Source organism: Ricinus communis, chromosome 8 (assembly GCF_019578655.1).
Source record: "Ricinus communis isolate WT05 ecotype wild-type chromosome 8, ASM1957865v1, whole genome shotgun sequence".
Lineage (NCBI taxonomy): Eukaryota > Viridiplantae > Streptophyta > Magnoliopsida > Malpighiales > Euphorbiaceae > Ricinus > Ricinus communis.
Genome location: NC_063263.1, coordinates 15751892 through 15765710, shown reverse-complemented (window position 1 = coordinate 15765710; position 13819 = coordinate 15751892). Strand labels below are relative to the sequence as shown.

Here is a 13819-nt window from a genome sequence, read left to right as displayed (position 1 = left end):
TGAAACCTAATAAAACTTCCAGGGCTGAATTAAATTCCCATTTTACATTTCATTGAAGAAATAAATAAATAATAAGAAACCACTTCCTAAATCACAACTAAAACCCTTTCCTCTAAATCCTTAAAGATAGCAGAGCCGTTATTTATTTCTTCTCATTTTCATTTTGTTTCCATTCACAGACTTTCAGCAACAAAACTATAATTCCATGGCGATGGCAGCTCTGTTCCACCGTGTGTCCAAAACCCAAAAATTTAATCTGTTTCATAGGATCAATACAAGTTTTGCTGTTATGTCATCTCCAATGCAGAGAACACCCATTGGAGTTCCATTCCAAGGTAACCCTTTTCTGTTTTCTCTTTCTTTTCAGTGAGAGACTGTTTCTTTGTTTGATCACTTCTGGGTTTTCCTTTTTCTTGCATATTTTTTGTTAAATTGAAAGGAGAACTTTATACTGTGTTAAGAAATGGCCAGAAGGAGGCATTTTGATGGTAAATAATGAAGCATTGCTTATTTAATTTTGCAAATGTTGCTATTAGCTGAAAGATATCAGTAACACAGACGTAAAGTATTGTGTTTAGCTGTGGATACTGGATACCAAATATTAGTTAGTTACCTTGTTAGGGTTCCTATTGGAACACGTCCTTATTGATTTTACATTGTTAACTCGTTTAGTTAGGAGTTTTGACTCTTTTAAATTCCTGTTTAAGCAAAATTAAAGAAAGTAAGGGAAAGACTATACAGGAATTGTTCAATAGATCAAAATCACCTGACAAAGTTAGGATGTCTAGATGTTACATTCTTAAGATCATTTTGCTGGAAACTCTCAAGATGCTTTTCAAACTTCAATTTGCAAGTAATAGTTAATTTATTTATTTGAATCATTTTGAGAGTATTATTAATTACATTTTCAATTATATGTTTGTTCCTATAGTGAGGTCAGTAGTGATTCCAGCTGATGGTGTTGCTGGTTTTGATGAGATGATTGCCGGGACGCATCGCAAGTACTACATGTTAGGTGGAAAAGGAGGTGTTGGAAAAACAAGCTGTGCTGCTTCCCTGGCTGTAAAATTTGCCAACCATGGCCACCCTACAATAGTGGTCTCAACTGATCCTGCTCACTCCTTGAGTGACTCTTTTGCCCAGGTATAAAGACCAAATTCCTAGTATTTCCTTAAAAAACTATTTTAATGTCTTAAATTAATTGTCCCTTGTTTCCCCAGGTTTTTTCATTAATGTCAAGCTACTTCATGATGATTTCTAATTTCTGAAACATACTGCATTTGATTTACCGTTTCCAGGATTTAACAGGAGGTTCGCTTGTTCCTGTTCAGGGAGTCGATTCCCCACTGTTTGCACTTGAGGTATTTGCTTAAATGACATTGTATATACACACACACTATTAATTTGATGATGGATCGTTGCTTCATCTCCTCTTTGCTTAATATGCGTACTTAAATTTTAGTACTGCAACAGATAAACCCTGAGAAAGCTAGACAAGAATTCGACACTATTAGTCAAAAGTCTGGCGGCAATGGTGTCAAAGACTTAATGGATGGGATGGGCCTTGGCATGCTTGCGGACCAGGTTAGCATTTTTGGTTATTACTCTGCCATTAACATTAAGGTTATCATGCATATCTGGTTTCATCAACCTCTTCATACCACTTTTTTAAGAGCACTTAGTGAGATCTAAATTTACTTTTCAGAGCATACAAGAAGTATTATTTTAGCCAAAAGGTCTTAAAATTTGTTAAATTTTTCAAGTTTGTGTTGAGGCAGAGTGGTAACTACCTGTCTCTCTTTGAAATCTACATTTAATCCTTTATGGATATCAGTTTTATTTTCTATTTAAAATGTTTCATTGTTGACATGTTTGTGGGGCATCTGTGACTTAATTGTAGCTTGCAGAATTAAAACTAGGAGAGTTGATGGATACCCCTCCACCTGGTGTGAATGAAGCTATAGCAATTTCCAAGGCATGTTAGATCTCCTTTTTCCCTCAGCATATGCTAAACTGCTGTTCTGAGACTTTGAAGAATCCTCTCTAAATGCACCATGTTTTGCAGGTTATGAATTTTGTTGAGTCCCAAGAATATAATAAGTTCACTAGGATAGTGTTTGACACTGCACCAACGGTTAGTCATCATTTTGGCACTTAAGAGTTTGTTTCAGAGTACATTCTGTATTTTTCACTTATCTTTTTATATATGGGATGGTTTATAGGGTCATACACTTCTGCTCCTATCCCTGCCTGACTTCATGGATGCGTCTATTGGAAAAATGATGAAGGTATTAATCTGAAGCCAAATTTGGAGGGAAATTGTTTTTGGCAATGAAAAGAAGCTAACTGTTATGAAATCCAATATAGATGACTAGTATCTTCAGGTCCATTTCACAACTGTCTAAAAGATTTCAATAGGTCTTATGATCATGTTTTGAATGTCTTACAACTTATATTTTCTTTCTGCATGTCTTGAGTTGCAGTACTCTCTTTTCTTTAGAATGATATCGTGAAAGAAAAAATAGTTGTTGAACTGTGTTACTTGTGTGATTGTTGTAAGTGTTCTTCAAATGCCATGCTGCTGTGATATGCCTGCTGAAAGATTTTTCTCAATCTATTTACTAAAATCCAGTTGAAAAAGAAGCTAGCTTCTGCAACTTCAGCATTCAAGTCTATGTTTGGTAAACAAGCAGAACAAGATAATGTAAGTATGGAGGTGATTTTTTGTAGGTTCATCGCCTTGTTTAAGAACTAACCATTTATTATTTGGAACCTTTAGTCTGAAAATGTGAAGGACAAACTGGGGGAATTGAGAGAGAGGATGGCTAGAATACGAGACCTTTTCCGTAACGCAAACACCACTGAGTTTGTTATAGTAACAATTCCAACGGTATGCTTCTGAACACCTTTTTGATATGGATAATAACTTTGGCAAAAAGAATTGAACAGACTTTCTTGATTTCTGTTGTCACTGTTCAAACACAATTTTCTTCCCATACACCTAAATTTTAACTTGAAATGGGTGTATGAATTAACTCACAGCATGGTTTTTCTTCACCTTTATAAATTTTCTCTCATGTCAAAATGCTGGAAATTTATGATAAACTTCTGGCTGTGATAAAGCAACTTTTACAGCTTAAACATTAACCTAATTAATCACCTTGTGTTTTTTTGATACTTGGTCATTTAAGGTAATGGCAGTAAATGAGTCATCGAGGTTGCATGCATCCTTGAGGAAGGAAACCGTTCCCGTTAGGAGGCTTGTTATCAATCAGGTTCTCCCTCCATCTGCATCAGGTTGCAAGTTCTGTGCAACGAAAATAAAGGTACGTCTAATATTCCTTCACAATAAGGTATTATACCTTTGAATACTTGATGTTCCTCTACTTATATGAACTCTACACTTCTCTCAGAGTTACAAATCTTACAAAAAAGAAGTTCATGTAACTTTTCTACCAGCATCAAATATTCGTGGTTTGAATATCTGATCTGGTACCACCTTAACCCTTTTGGCATTTAAAATAAGAAATATCTCTATTTATTTTTCCATGCATAAGTAGAGAAGGATATCGAAATTAGATGAATGCTTGGGATAAGTTCGGGTGCTAAATCCCAAATATTATGCTGAAGTCCACAACTGTTTTCAGAAGAAGTGAAGTACTTTTGCACCTTCACGGTATTGTCTCAATTGGCCTAGCAGGATAAAGTAGGATAATTTGCTCAAATATATTCCAGTGAAGTAAGATCAATGACTTCCTGATTTCAGCAATGTTAGCAACGTAAACCAAAATAAACCATGAATCCAATATTGCTAGACATTTCTCATATTCTTTAAGAATATTCTTACACAGCTTTACAGTATCCTCAGCCGTGTTCCAAATATTGTAGGATCAAAAACGTGCACTTGAAATCATCCAGAATGATCCAGAGCTCGGCAGTTTGAGATTGATCCAGGCACCCTTAGTTGATGTGGAGATAAGAGGTGTTCCAGCTCTTAAATTTATGGGTGATATGGTCTGGAGATAAATTCCTTCACTGGAAACCTTCATCATTAGGTAATCTACCTTACTCATGTGGAAACCACTTTTTCCCCCTTACGATGTGTAATCTGCCTTATGATGTGTATTTCAGGATTACAATCTCCGATTTTGAGGGAAATGCGCCCAGTGCATATAAGTCCATTGAGATTTGCCAAAAATCAAACAGCATAGGGTTATTTTGACATCAATACATTGCCTCTACAGAGAAATTAATGTTGTAGCTTGGAAATGTAAGATACACGAAATCAAGTTTTTCTCTCCAAAAAGTAAATCTTAGAGCTGGAAGTTGCCATGGCTAGAACTCAGTCTGTTTGTTAATGTTTTTCAATATTGCTTCAAGCATTTCAGTTCGAGATGTGAGATTCAGAAAAGAGTTTTACTCTTAGCAGATATCATGCTCATTAGAAGAGAGTATGAAATTACTTGGAAAAGATTTAGAAAAAGGAAAGGAGGGAGAGAGAGAATAAAATAGAGCTGTCATGGCTGGATTCATTTAATTCCTACTTCTATGTGTGTAATATTCACTAAGTATTGGTAAAAAAGAAAAAGACTAATGTTCACAAGTATTGATAAAAACGAAAGAAAAAAAAAAAAAAGAAGAAAAAAGATGATTCCTTTACACAGATTATCATACAGAAATGTAGTTTAGCATGCTTTGCAGTGCTGCAGTCTCCTATATATCCACATACTGCTGTATGGGCGGTAACCCTTTTTTACATGTCTCCACAAGTATTGGATGCGATTCCTTCAACCACTATCCACCATGTATTTCCCAGTATGTTTCAGTTCATTTGTAAGTTTCTAGCACAAGAGCAAGAGCATCTGTTGTTCATCTTTCTACTTTGTACAGGAAGGGTATAGCATACAAGGGCTCGGTTTATTTCTTATGTAAGGTAATCATAATAATGTAGGCAATGATTCGACTAGCTAAGCCGAAAACAAAGAGGAATACCAAACAACGATACCAATGACTGAGATCATACCCGCTTTCCATGAGCGATCCGCACCGTGTTATCAGCCATACACCATAATATCTGCAAGCAAGGCAAAGTAAATCAACATGAAAGGGCAGTTTGTGTAGAAAGATTACTCACTGATGAGGACTGAAGGAGTATATTGAACCTTTTAGCATTTGATATGACAAATGCTTCCAGTGCCCATTTTGTGTAACACAAGTCGGATAGTTCTGCAACAAACGTGCTGTCTTCTCCACGAGTTGCTATTAGGGTCAAAACAACTGGAAGAAGCACTGACCACTGCATAAAGCAAAAGAAAAGAGAAAAAAGAAAAAAGCATGTTTATATATACGGACCCAACTTGGTAAGTGCTAATAATAACTTTTCAATATCAACTATTCCTGAAAATTCTGCAAGGATATGCCTGGAACGCTATAAATTACTAGATAAAAAAAATCAACTGTTATAGAAATACTCACCAGTTGTGCTGGACCAGGTTCGAAGAAAATGGCTAAAGCATAAGCTATCCCGCTCACACAATAAACCAGACAGATCAGAACCACATAATTGTCGATTACTGTTGACCTTGGATTGTTGAAGAAGTAGAACATTGAGAGATACACAAGTGGCTTGACAAATGTGTTAAACTGATCTACCGTATCCTTGGCTAGAAAATAAGCCAAGCTGCTCATACCAGAAGCACTCTCTCTCCAATAATGTAACTTATCCAGAGAAAATGATCTCAAGGCCGCAATTTTGCACAGAAGAGCTGAAAAATCAATCAAAATTGAGTCCGGTCAGAAATGAAAACCGTGTATGAAAGATTACTTCAGCAGAGGACCATGTAAGGGTCAAATCACAATCACAGATACTGGGGAGCTAAATCTTATGGACAATTGCATATGCAGGGAAAAAAGAAGACCCTTCAGAGATTCTGACTTACAGACTGCAATGACAGTGTACGTGTAACCAATCACTCCGAAAGTCTCGTCGCTCACTTTAGCTAACGTTCCTAAGCAGATTCCAGCAAGTAATAAAATCAAATAATCTACAGCTTGTGTCCTTGCTTCTCGTAGTCGCTGTTTGCCAAGCCTGCAGAATGCCAGTAAAAATAAACAGGCAAACATTCAAAAATGTAAGTCTTTCACCTGAAGTATTAACATACAGGAAAATCGGAATTCACATTTCTTTTTTCTTAAACTTACCTCCCTAAGAAATATCTGTACTGTCGAAACACACCAGGGGTTGACCGATTGGATAAGTCGCCTGAGTTTAAGAAAGTGTTATTTATATTATCTTTCTTTGTCTCCACATTTGACTTCATGTCCTGCCAAAAGTCTCCGGCGAAAGATTGTGATTCGGATGCAGCATCACTGGTGCGGGCTCCATGAGTTGAATCACTGGTGGATGCCTCCATTGCATCAGCGCTCTGCAGCATATCCATCGGAACTGGGTAGCCATTGTGAAGCATCCATCTAATTGGGAGCTGTTTATAGTTCACCCCTCCGCTTGGTTTTACAATCCCCTCCAGAATATCGATGAAGTAATCCGGAGGATTCGCGCGCTCCGGTACGGTAATCCCAAGGCTGGCAAAGTACTCTTCCACTTTCTTTACTGACCCATGATACACTGTCAGGCCACCCTTGGCTAGAAGTATCAAATCATCGAACATTCTGAACAATGTATAGCTGAAGAGTGGAAGACAATTATTTTGCTCGTCTAATAACTACAATTACAGACCCTAAAATGTGCACTGACACTCACTGGAAGGATGAAATGTGAAAGGATCGCAAATGAAAAAGAAGCTTAAGCTTACCTTGGTTGGTGAACAACCATGCAAATGTTTACTCCCTCAAGAGCTTCACGCCGTAGAGCTCTAAGCAGTAAAAGAGAAGACGAGCTGTCCAAGCCAGATGTGGGTTCATCTAATATAAGAAGTGAAGGTTCCATAACCATTTCAAGCCCAACATTTACTCTTTTTCTTTGACCTCCAGAAATTCCTCTCTTCTCCACTGTACCAACCAGCGAATCTCGCACTGCCTGCAGCCCTAAGCACTCGATGACTCTTTCAACAACTAGAACCTTTTCTGGTTTAGGTAGATCAGCAGACAATCTACAGAAGAAAAAGGAAACTGACACTTAGTTCTCGTGTATATGAAATTACATATTACTTAATTAAAGAATTGCTAGTAGTAGTCAAAGTACTTTTGAATAGCGTGATTGAATAAATTTACTGTTGTATACCTGCATCTTGCACTGAACCAGAGATTCTCCTCCACTGTCAAGTTTCCATGGACAATGTCATCTTGCGGCACATACCCGATGATTTTCTTGTAAGCTTGAATTGGCTCTGCCTTACCATTTACGAGAACCATCCCAGACACAAAGCACCCAGATGCTTTTCCAGTCAAAGCAGAAAGAAATGTAGTCTTTCCTGCCCCAGATGGACCCATGACAGCAGAAACTCGGCCAGGTGATAATTTCCCAGTCACACACCTTAATAGATGTTTGTTTTTGTGTTTCAAGGTGAGGGTTAGGTCTTTAAAGGCAATCTCAATCGTCACTCGCTTACTGATATCAATCTCACTAGCCATTGAGATTACTCCAGAGAAGGTCAAGTTCTTATTCTGCTCCTGCATAGCTTTTTCCTTCTCAATCTGTCCATATGCGTACCTGAACATCTGGCTCTGAGTATGCAACTGCTTACCTTTTGGTGCATGCTTTTTGATATTTTTATCTCCTATCTCCAAATTGAAGCCTTCAGGACTCTCAGGATTAGTCTCAATTTCATGCAGCATCTGTGTAAGGTTACTTTTTTCCTTTTTCTTTCCTTTCTTTTCTGAACCAGGCATTGGTGGTAAGGCAGCATCTGTTCCTGGTTTAGCTTGACCTGTACCTCTAGGCTCATGGTGCATCCTAGATTTTGTACGAGAAAATGTTCTTGACAATTGAGTTTGCAGTCCTATTGCATGCTTCTTGGCAATATCTTTTGCAGATTTCCATTTTTCCCGTGCTTGTGCAGTTTCTCTCACACTTTGAACTGCCTTTTCTCTAGTTTTTGCTTGTCGCTTCTCTCGAGTTGCAAGAACTTGATCAGAACAATTATAGATAATGATGAGCAGGAAACCCAATGCAGCCTACATTGCAATGGAAATTTCAGAGCTGATAGTATCAAGTGCAAAATATCTAAGTGGATTTTAATATTCACGACTGAGATCATAGTACAGGTATGATTATTTTAATTTTTAAGAACATACACCATCATAGAGTGTAAAATATACAGGACAAACACAATTTGTGATTTAATTGAGGCAACAATTTATACCACAAAATAAATTATCATGGATGCTGAAATATGTTATTGTGTCCAAGATTAGAGGCAGACTGATCACTCACAAAAATCAAGATGCCATATGCTGTGATATTTTGATTTGCTGATTTTGGTTCACAAGTTGCCAACCGAAAACACCCTGCAAGGTTATAAGAAAAAAGTTATATGCAGCTAAAAAACCATCACCATGTTAATCAAAACAAACATCCAATTCAAAAATGCATGGATTGATCATTGACATTAGCTTTTTAGTGCTAAGTAGTGCAAAGAGGCACCCTAATGGCCAAACTTAGGTATTCTAACTCAGAGATCCTATTTTCAACACCTATTACTGTTCTGAGTGAAGTGTTTATGGAAGTGCACAATTGGTTCTTTGAGCTAATATGAACCTCAGCAAAAGCATTGTGGTTTTTGACTTGAAGTTCAGAATAGCAAGAAAACTCTTAGTCCAACACACAGGACATTTGCACAAGGCACCACATAATGCACATATCCAGCCAATTTATCACGTGAATGCAGCATGTTATGCCGAGCAGTGATTTCGTCATCTACTGCCAGATAACTAGGCTTGTTGAATCGAATTATTGCTTTTTCAAGATCCTAATTCACGCAGACACGCAATATTTGTTGGGTACCACTCCAAACTAAAATATCCCTGTTGCTATTGACTTGCTCCCAGGGTTTCTGCATAACTTGTATCCATTTCTGGAACCAACACTCACAAGTTTCCTTATACATATTTGTCTAAAGAGGACTATACCTGCTTGAGTAGTAGAACCAGTCCTGCAGTAATATCTGAAAAGAGTAAATGGGAAAAAAATTTATTCCATGAATGAGCAACAGTTGACTGGAATATGCAGAGAGAAAAGGGGAAAAAAAAAGGTGTAGGTTTTAAACACCCAAATAAAAACATGCAAAAACAAAGAAGAAACTTTAAATTGAAATCCTAAAGATACAAATGCTGGAAGTTGTAAGATAGTTATCAATACCCACTACTGCAAGGAATTTTCTGGATTCCGGATGGGCAGTATGATCCTGGAGGACAAAATACCTCTCTACTACTCAAAATATCAGCCCAAATATCAGCCCCACCACAAGTATGATTTGGCTTCCCAGGAGGCAATTGGTAATTGTATCTGCAAAACATTTCTGCCAATAAATATCAATGTATGCTAAAGCAAAATAGAAATTACAAGTAAAAAAGAGTAAAATACAAGAATAAACTTACGGGTCACATATGCCGGTGGTTTTATTCAGTTTCGCAAGTGGGCAGTAAGCACCTAGTGGACATGCTGAGACAGTAAAATGATAACAATAATCAAAGTTAGACAAAACTGAGATCAGAGGAACAAATGTAGATGACGATGTTAATAATAATATAGTTAAAGAATCTGAATACTTACGAATCATGCAAGTAAGCCCATGAGGACAGAAGAAACCTTCACAACAAGTTGCACAATTAGTAGTTCTTGAAGGTATAATTTCTGAATTTTTGAGGTCAATCTTTTGACCACGAGCAACGCTACAAGCCCATCCTGGCTCACATCCAGAAACCCAAGAGCTCAAATTACAGTTCTTGTTAGGTTGCAAATAGTGGGTGCTCTTTGATCCTCTTGAGAAGAAACTATTGAAGTAGAACTTTATTTCTGCTGCTGTGCATATGCGTTGCGTCAAATCGCCTGGTCCAACAAAATGTCACAGGAAATATTCAGGACAAAATATAATCTGTAAATCAGTTTCCATAAAAGGAGACGTAATTAAAAGTAAATTTTTCATGGAATCAAATTAATGAATTCTATTTAACTACACCATTCCTCTATCGAAGAGGAACAGCTTATTCATGTTTCTATATACACATATACATATTCTATGAAGATATGGTACCTTTGGTTTTCTTGGCACAATTGGTAATGAATGTCGTATCTTTGGAGAAATTGAATGCCATATTCCAATCCGAATCCCTGCAAAACCAAAGCGCAAAAACCCATGTAACTTCCATTACAAACATCTTTAGAAAAAAAGAAGAAAAATGAACAAAAATACACACACGTCCGTTATGCAGAAACCAAAGTATTTGGAGATATCTTTCTTGAAAACGGAGGTGAAATTGGAGAAACTGTTAAAAACCAGCTGAGAGAAAAGCTCTTCTGCAGCTGGACTTCTATTATATTGCTGAGCTTTTTGACAGCAAACGTGTTGAAATTGTAAACTCACTGCAAAGAAAAAGATGGTAGATACAGAGAGAAAACAATGCGCATTATCCTTCTCTCTGTTCATATCTTTTTTTTGTTTTTGTATTCAAGAATCAGTGCAAAGATTCAAGAATGTTTGAGTTATGGTATAATAAATTGTAACATGAGAGAATCAAAAGACTCGAGAGTAGAAGATTGATCTTGGTAAAAAGAAAAGGGTAGCAGAGAGATTATGGAGTTTGAAGAAAGTAGAGCGATACAGACCAAAGGAATGGAGGGTGAAAGGGTGTTGGTGTTTTCTCGGAGGAAGAAATGGCGGAGAGAAAGATTTGGCGATTTTCTAGGCGGAGACACGTTTTGGATAGTTTTAAATGTTTGTTTGAAATGCGAGGGAAAGTTTTCCTTCTCTTTTTTATTTTCTTTTTTTCGGGTTACACTTTAGTATTAGATAGGCAAAATCTGTCTATTGATCACTGGAATTTTTATTTTATTTTATTAAATTATTGAATTTTTATTTTTAATTTTATTAAGAATTTGTTATATATATTTCATAAAAAAAATATTTATCTTATTAAGTTTTTATATTTTTATTTTTATTTTAATACTATTTTTATTTTTATTTTTATTAAATATCTAATAAAATAAATTAAAATTAAAAGACTCAATAAAATAAAATTTAAAAATTTAAAATATATTTTATTTATTAAATATTATTTCACGTTATGTATTGATGCATAGCATGAATAATAAAATTTAGATGAATTCTAAAATATAGTATTTTAGAATGAAATTTAATATTTTTATATTTTTATGGAATAAAAAGTTATAAATTTTATATTAATTTATATAAAAATAATTTGAAAAATTTAAGCGAAATTGCTGAAAAGAATATTATCCTTTCTAAATTTTATCCTATCATATTCGGAATGAATTAAAAATCAATCAATTAGTCATTTTTTCCATTCTCTTTCTATATTATCTTGTCCTTCTCTTTTTCATATTATCTTTTAAATTAGTTAATGAGAAAATCATAATTAAGAAGCTTATTTTTTCAGTTGATCGAATATTTAATTTCCTGCACAATCCGCATGTCTTCAGATACATCCATCTTCTTCCCCAGAAACCACATCGACATGGGAGAGCAGCAGATACCACTCTTAACTTTTAGTTGCACCCAATCTCTAGAGAATCCTTAGACTTTGAACCTAAATATCAAAAGAGCAAGGTTCGAGACATTTACACACTCCAACAAGAAGCAAATGAGATCGGCAAAGCAAGTCTGACGCACCATCGTTAGCCCAACCACCAACCTACTTCTGGGAAAGGAGGGACATAATCTATAAGAATATCGATCTGAAAGGTTTCGAATTCCTTTATAAATCCATAGCACCTCTAGCAGCTTCCAATCTCCCACACCCACATCTGCCTGGCGACAGACTCCCAAAGGACACTGATGAGCACAAGAGTCGGACCTCGCCGCACAAAAAGTACTGGCAATCGCCAGAGATAGAATCCTGCATCACCAAAACATAAAAACACCAGCAAATAGCCCATCCAGAGGAAACAAAAAGGAAACAGTAAAAACACAAAAGCAAAAAATAAGAGAAACTAAGAAAAAAGGAGGCCATGAACGACCACTAGGGAGGCTGCCGGCGGAAGTCTCCACCAGCAGCCACCCTAAAAGAAACCTTTGATGATTATTATTATTGTGTTAAAAAGAAAGAATCCAATTCAGGTAATGTAAAAACTAGCACAAGTATTGCTAGCACCATCACATAAATTAGTGGTTTGATTAATACATATTTTTTATTTATAAAAAGTGAATATAATTTTATTAAAAAAGATTTATAATATAATTATTATATATATCAAATTTTTTATTTTAAAAAATTTATATTACAAAATAATATAATTATTTTTATTTTAAAATATAAAGTAGATAATTGATTTAGTATTATATGAAAAGCTAAATTTTAATTTCTACTTTATATTTAATATAATATATTATAAATTTTTATGTACTTAATTAATTGATATTTATAATTTTTATTTTTTATTAAAAAAATTAAAATCGTTAATATTTATGAAATTAAAAATAAAATTAATTTATTATTATTATATTTAAATAAATTTTTAAATAAAAATATTATTAAAAATAACATATATTTGAAAATTTTTATAAAAAAATAAAAAATAATATTTTTCTTTATTTATTTTTCTTCTTCATGTTTGAGCGAATAAAAATTAAAAGAAGAAACTTGTTCGTTAACTTTCACCTTTTTATATTTATTTGTTAATTTTATTTTTTTTCAAAATAAAAAGAAAATATAGGATAGAAAATAAGAATTATTCTTCTTTTTTTTTCTTATTCTTTTCCTTTTCCAAATATAAAAAAGTTATTTTATTTTTTTATTTATTATTTATTTTCTTTCCCTTTTTATTTCTCTCCAATCCAATCCAACGGGTAAAAATTAATATTTTTATGGATGTCCAACCAAAAGGAAAATACCACCAACAACAGACATTTATGACTACAATTAATGAACTTAAAAAATCACTTAAGAGATATGACATTATCTTTTTCTATTCTTAGTCAATAACCATTGCATTATTGATTTCTTACGCTAACAACCGTCTCCATTTAACACTCTTTTAGATAATTATTTTATTATTTTATTTTATTTTATATTTTCAATTTATTAACTTACTACCTATTTAATAAATTAAATATTACTTTTTTAATAAATAAAAATAAAATAAATGTATTTATTAAGAATCAATTTTAATAATATTATAGCATGAATAATTTTATATTTTATAATTATTTACTTATTTATTAAAAAGTAATATAAAATTAACTTAATTTGTTAAATAAGTAGATAAAATGAATCAATAAATAAGTAATTGTCTAAAAGAGTATTGAAAAGAAGTGTTGATAGCATTCCTCGTCTATCAATTTTTATTGGCTAATTCCATTGACCTAGGAAAGGTCAAAAAGAAAAAACAAGACAATTGGGAAAATGGGAAAGAAAATGTTGTTGATGCAATCAAACCAAAGTGGTCCAAAGGAATAGAAAAAAGGAAGGTCACAAATCCAATATGAGACCCAAAATGATGGAAGAAAATCTTATTGGCCTATTTTATCTTTTGTACCCAAAACCTCGTACGAGAAGTTAATTAGCGGACCATGTCGCAAGAATCGCGTGTTTTATACCCTTTCCTTGTCTTAATTAATTCCAACTTAATCATCATCTCACAGTCTTAATTAAACAATTACTTCTCCCTCCGCTTTTAATTGCT

The 13819-nt window shown here is 34.4% G+C and overlaps 2 protein-coding genes across 3 annotated transcripts; one reads left to right on the top strand and one right to left on the bottom strand.

The window, feature by feature from the left end:
- Positions 1-4345, top strand: LOC8264873 (ATPase GET3B). Its single transcript, XM_015725534.3, has 12 exons — positions 1-335; positions 932-1143; positions 1299-1361; positions 1474-1584; positions 1901-1975; positions 2066-2134; positions 2223-2288; positions 2633-2704; positions 2780-2890; positions 3192-3326; positions 3889-4055; positions 4132-4345. Exons 1-11 carry the CDS (start codon positions 206-208, stop codon positions 4024-4026), a joined length of 1182 nt encoding a protein of 393 aa, XP_015581020.1. The 5' UTR covers positions 1-205; the 3' UTR covers positions 4027-4055; positions 4132-4345.
- A 148-nt stretch (positions 4346-4493) lies between these two features.
- On the bottom strand, positions 4494-11114 carry LOC8264874 (ABC transporter G family member 28). 2 transcript variants are annotated; one of them, XM_048378073.1, is made up of 15 exons: positions 10375-11114; positions 10212-10288; positions 9731-10006; positions 9556-9619; positions 9317-9463; positions 9088-9122; positions 8393-8466; positions 7241-8133; positions 6813-7109; positions 6202-6684; positions 5940-6088; positions 5476-5765; positions 5163-5296; positions 5024-5074; positions 4494-4841 (listed from the first exon to the last, which is right to left on the bottom strand). In XM_048378073.1, exons 1-15 carry the CDS (start codon positions 10602-10604, stop codon positions 4823-4825), a joined length of 3219 nt encoding a protein of 1072 aa, XP_048234030.1. In that variant the 5' UTR covers positions 10605-11114; the 3' UTR covers positions 4494-4822. The 2 variants fall into 2 exon arrangements, with proteins under 2 accessions (XP_048234030.1, XP_015581018.1); XM_015725532.2 differs by having other exon boundaries at positions 4494-5074.
- Positions 11115-13819: the final 2705 nt, after the last annotated feature.

Excerpts from the sequence above, each read along its gene's own strand:
- LOC8264874 (XM_015725532.2), bottom strand. The coding sequence starts at position 10,604 with ATGAACAGAGAGAAGGATAATGCGCATTGTTTTCTCTCTGTATCTACC. Across the intron at positions 9,123-9,316 it reads AAAATTCCTTGCAGTAGTGG|ATATTACTGCAGGACTGGTT; the intron begins GTATTGATAACT and ends TACTCTTTTCAG. Across the intron at positions 6,089-6,201 it reads TACAGATATTTCTTAGGGAG|GCTTGGCAAACAGCGACTAC; the intron begins GTAAGTTTAAGA and ends GGCATTCTGCAG.
- LOC8264873 (XM_015725534.3), top strand. The coding sequence starts at position 206 with ATGGCGATGGCAGCTCTGTTCCACCGTGTGTCCAAAACCCAAAAATTT. Across the intron at positions 1,144-1,298 it reads TGAGTGACTCTTTTGCCCAG|GATTTAACAGGAGGTTCGCT; the intron begins GTATAAAGACCA and ends TACCGTTTCCAG. Across the intron at positions 1,585-1,900 it reads TTGGCATGCTTGCGGACCAG|CTTGCAGAATTAAAACTAGG; the intron begins GTTAGCATTTTT and ends ACTTAATTGTAG.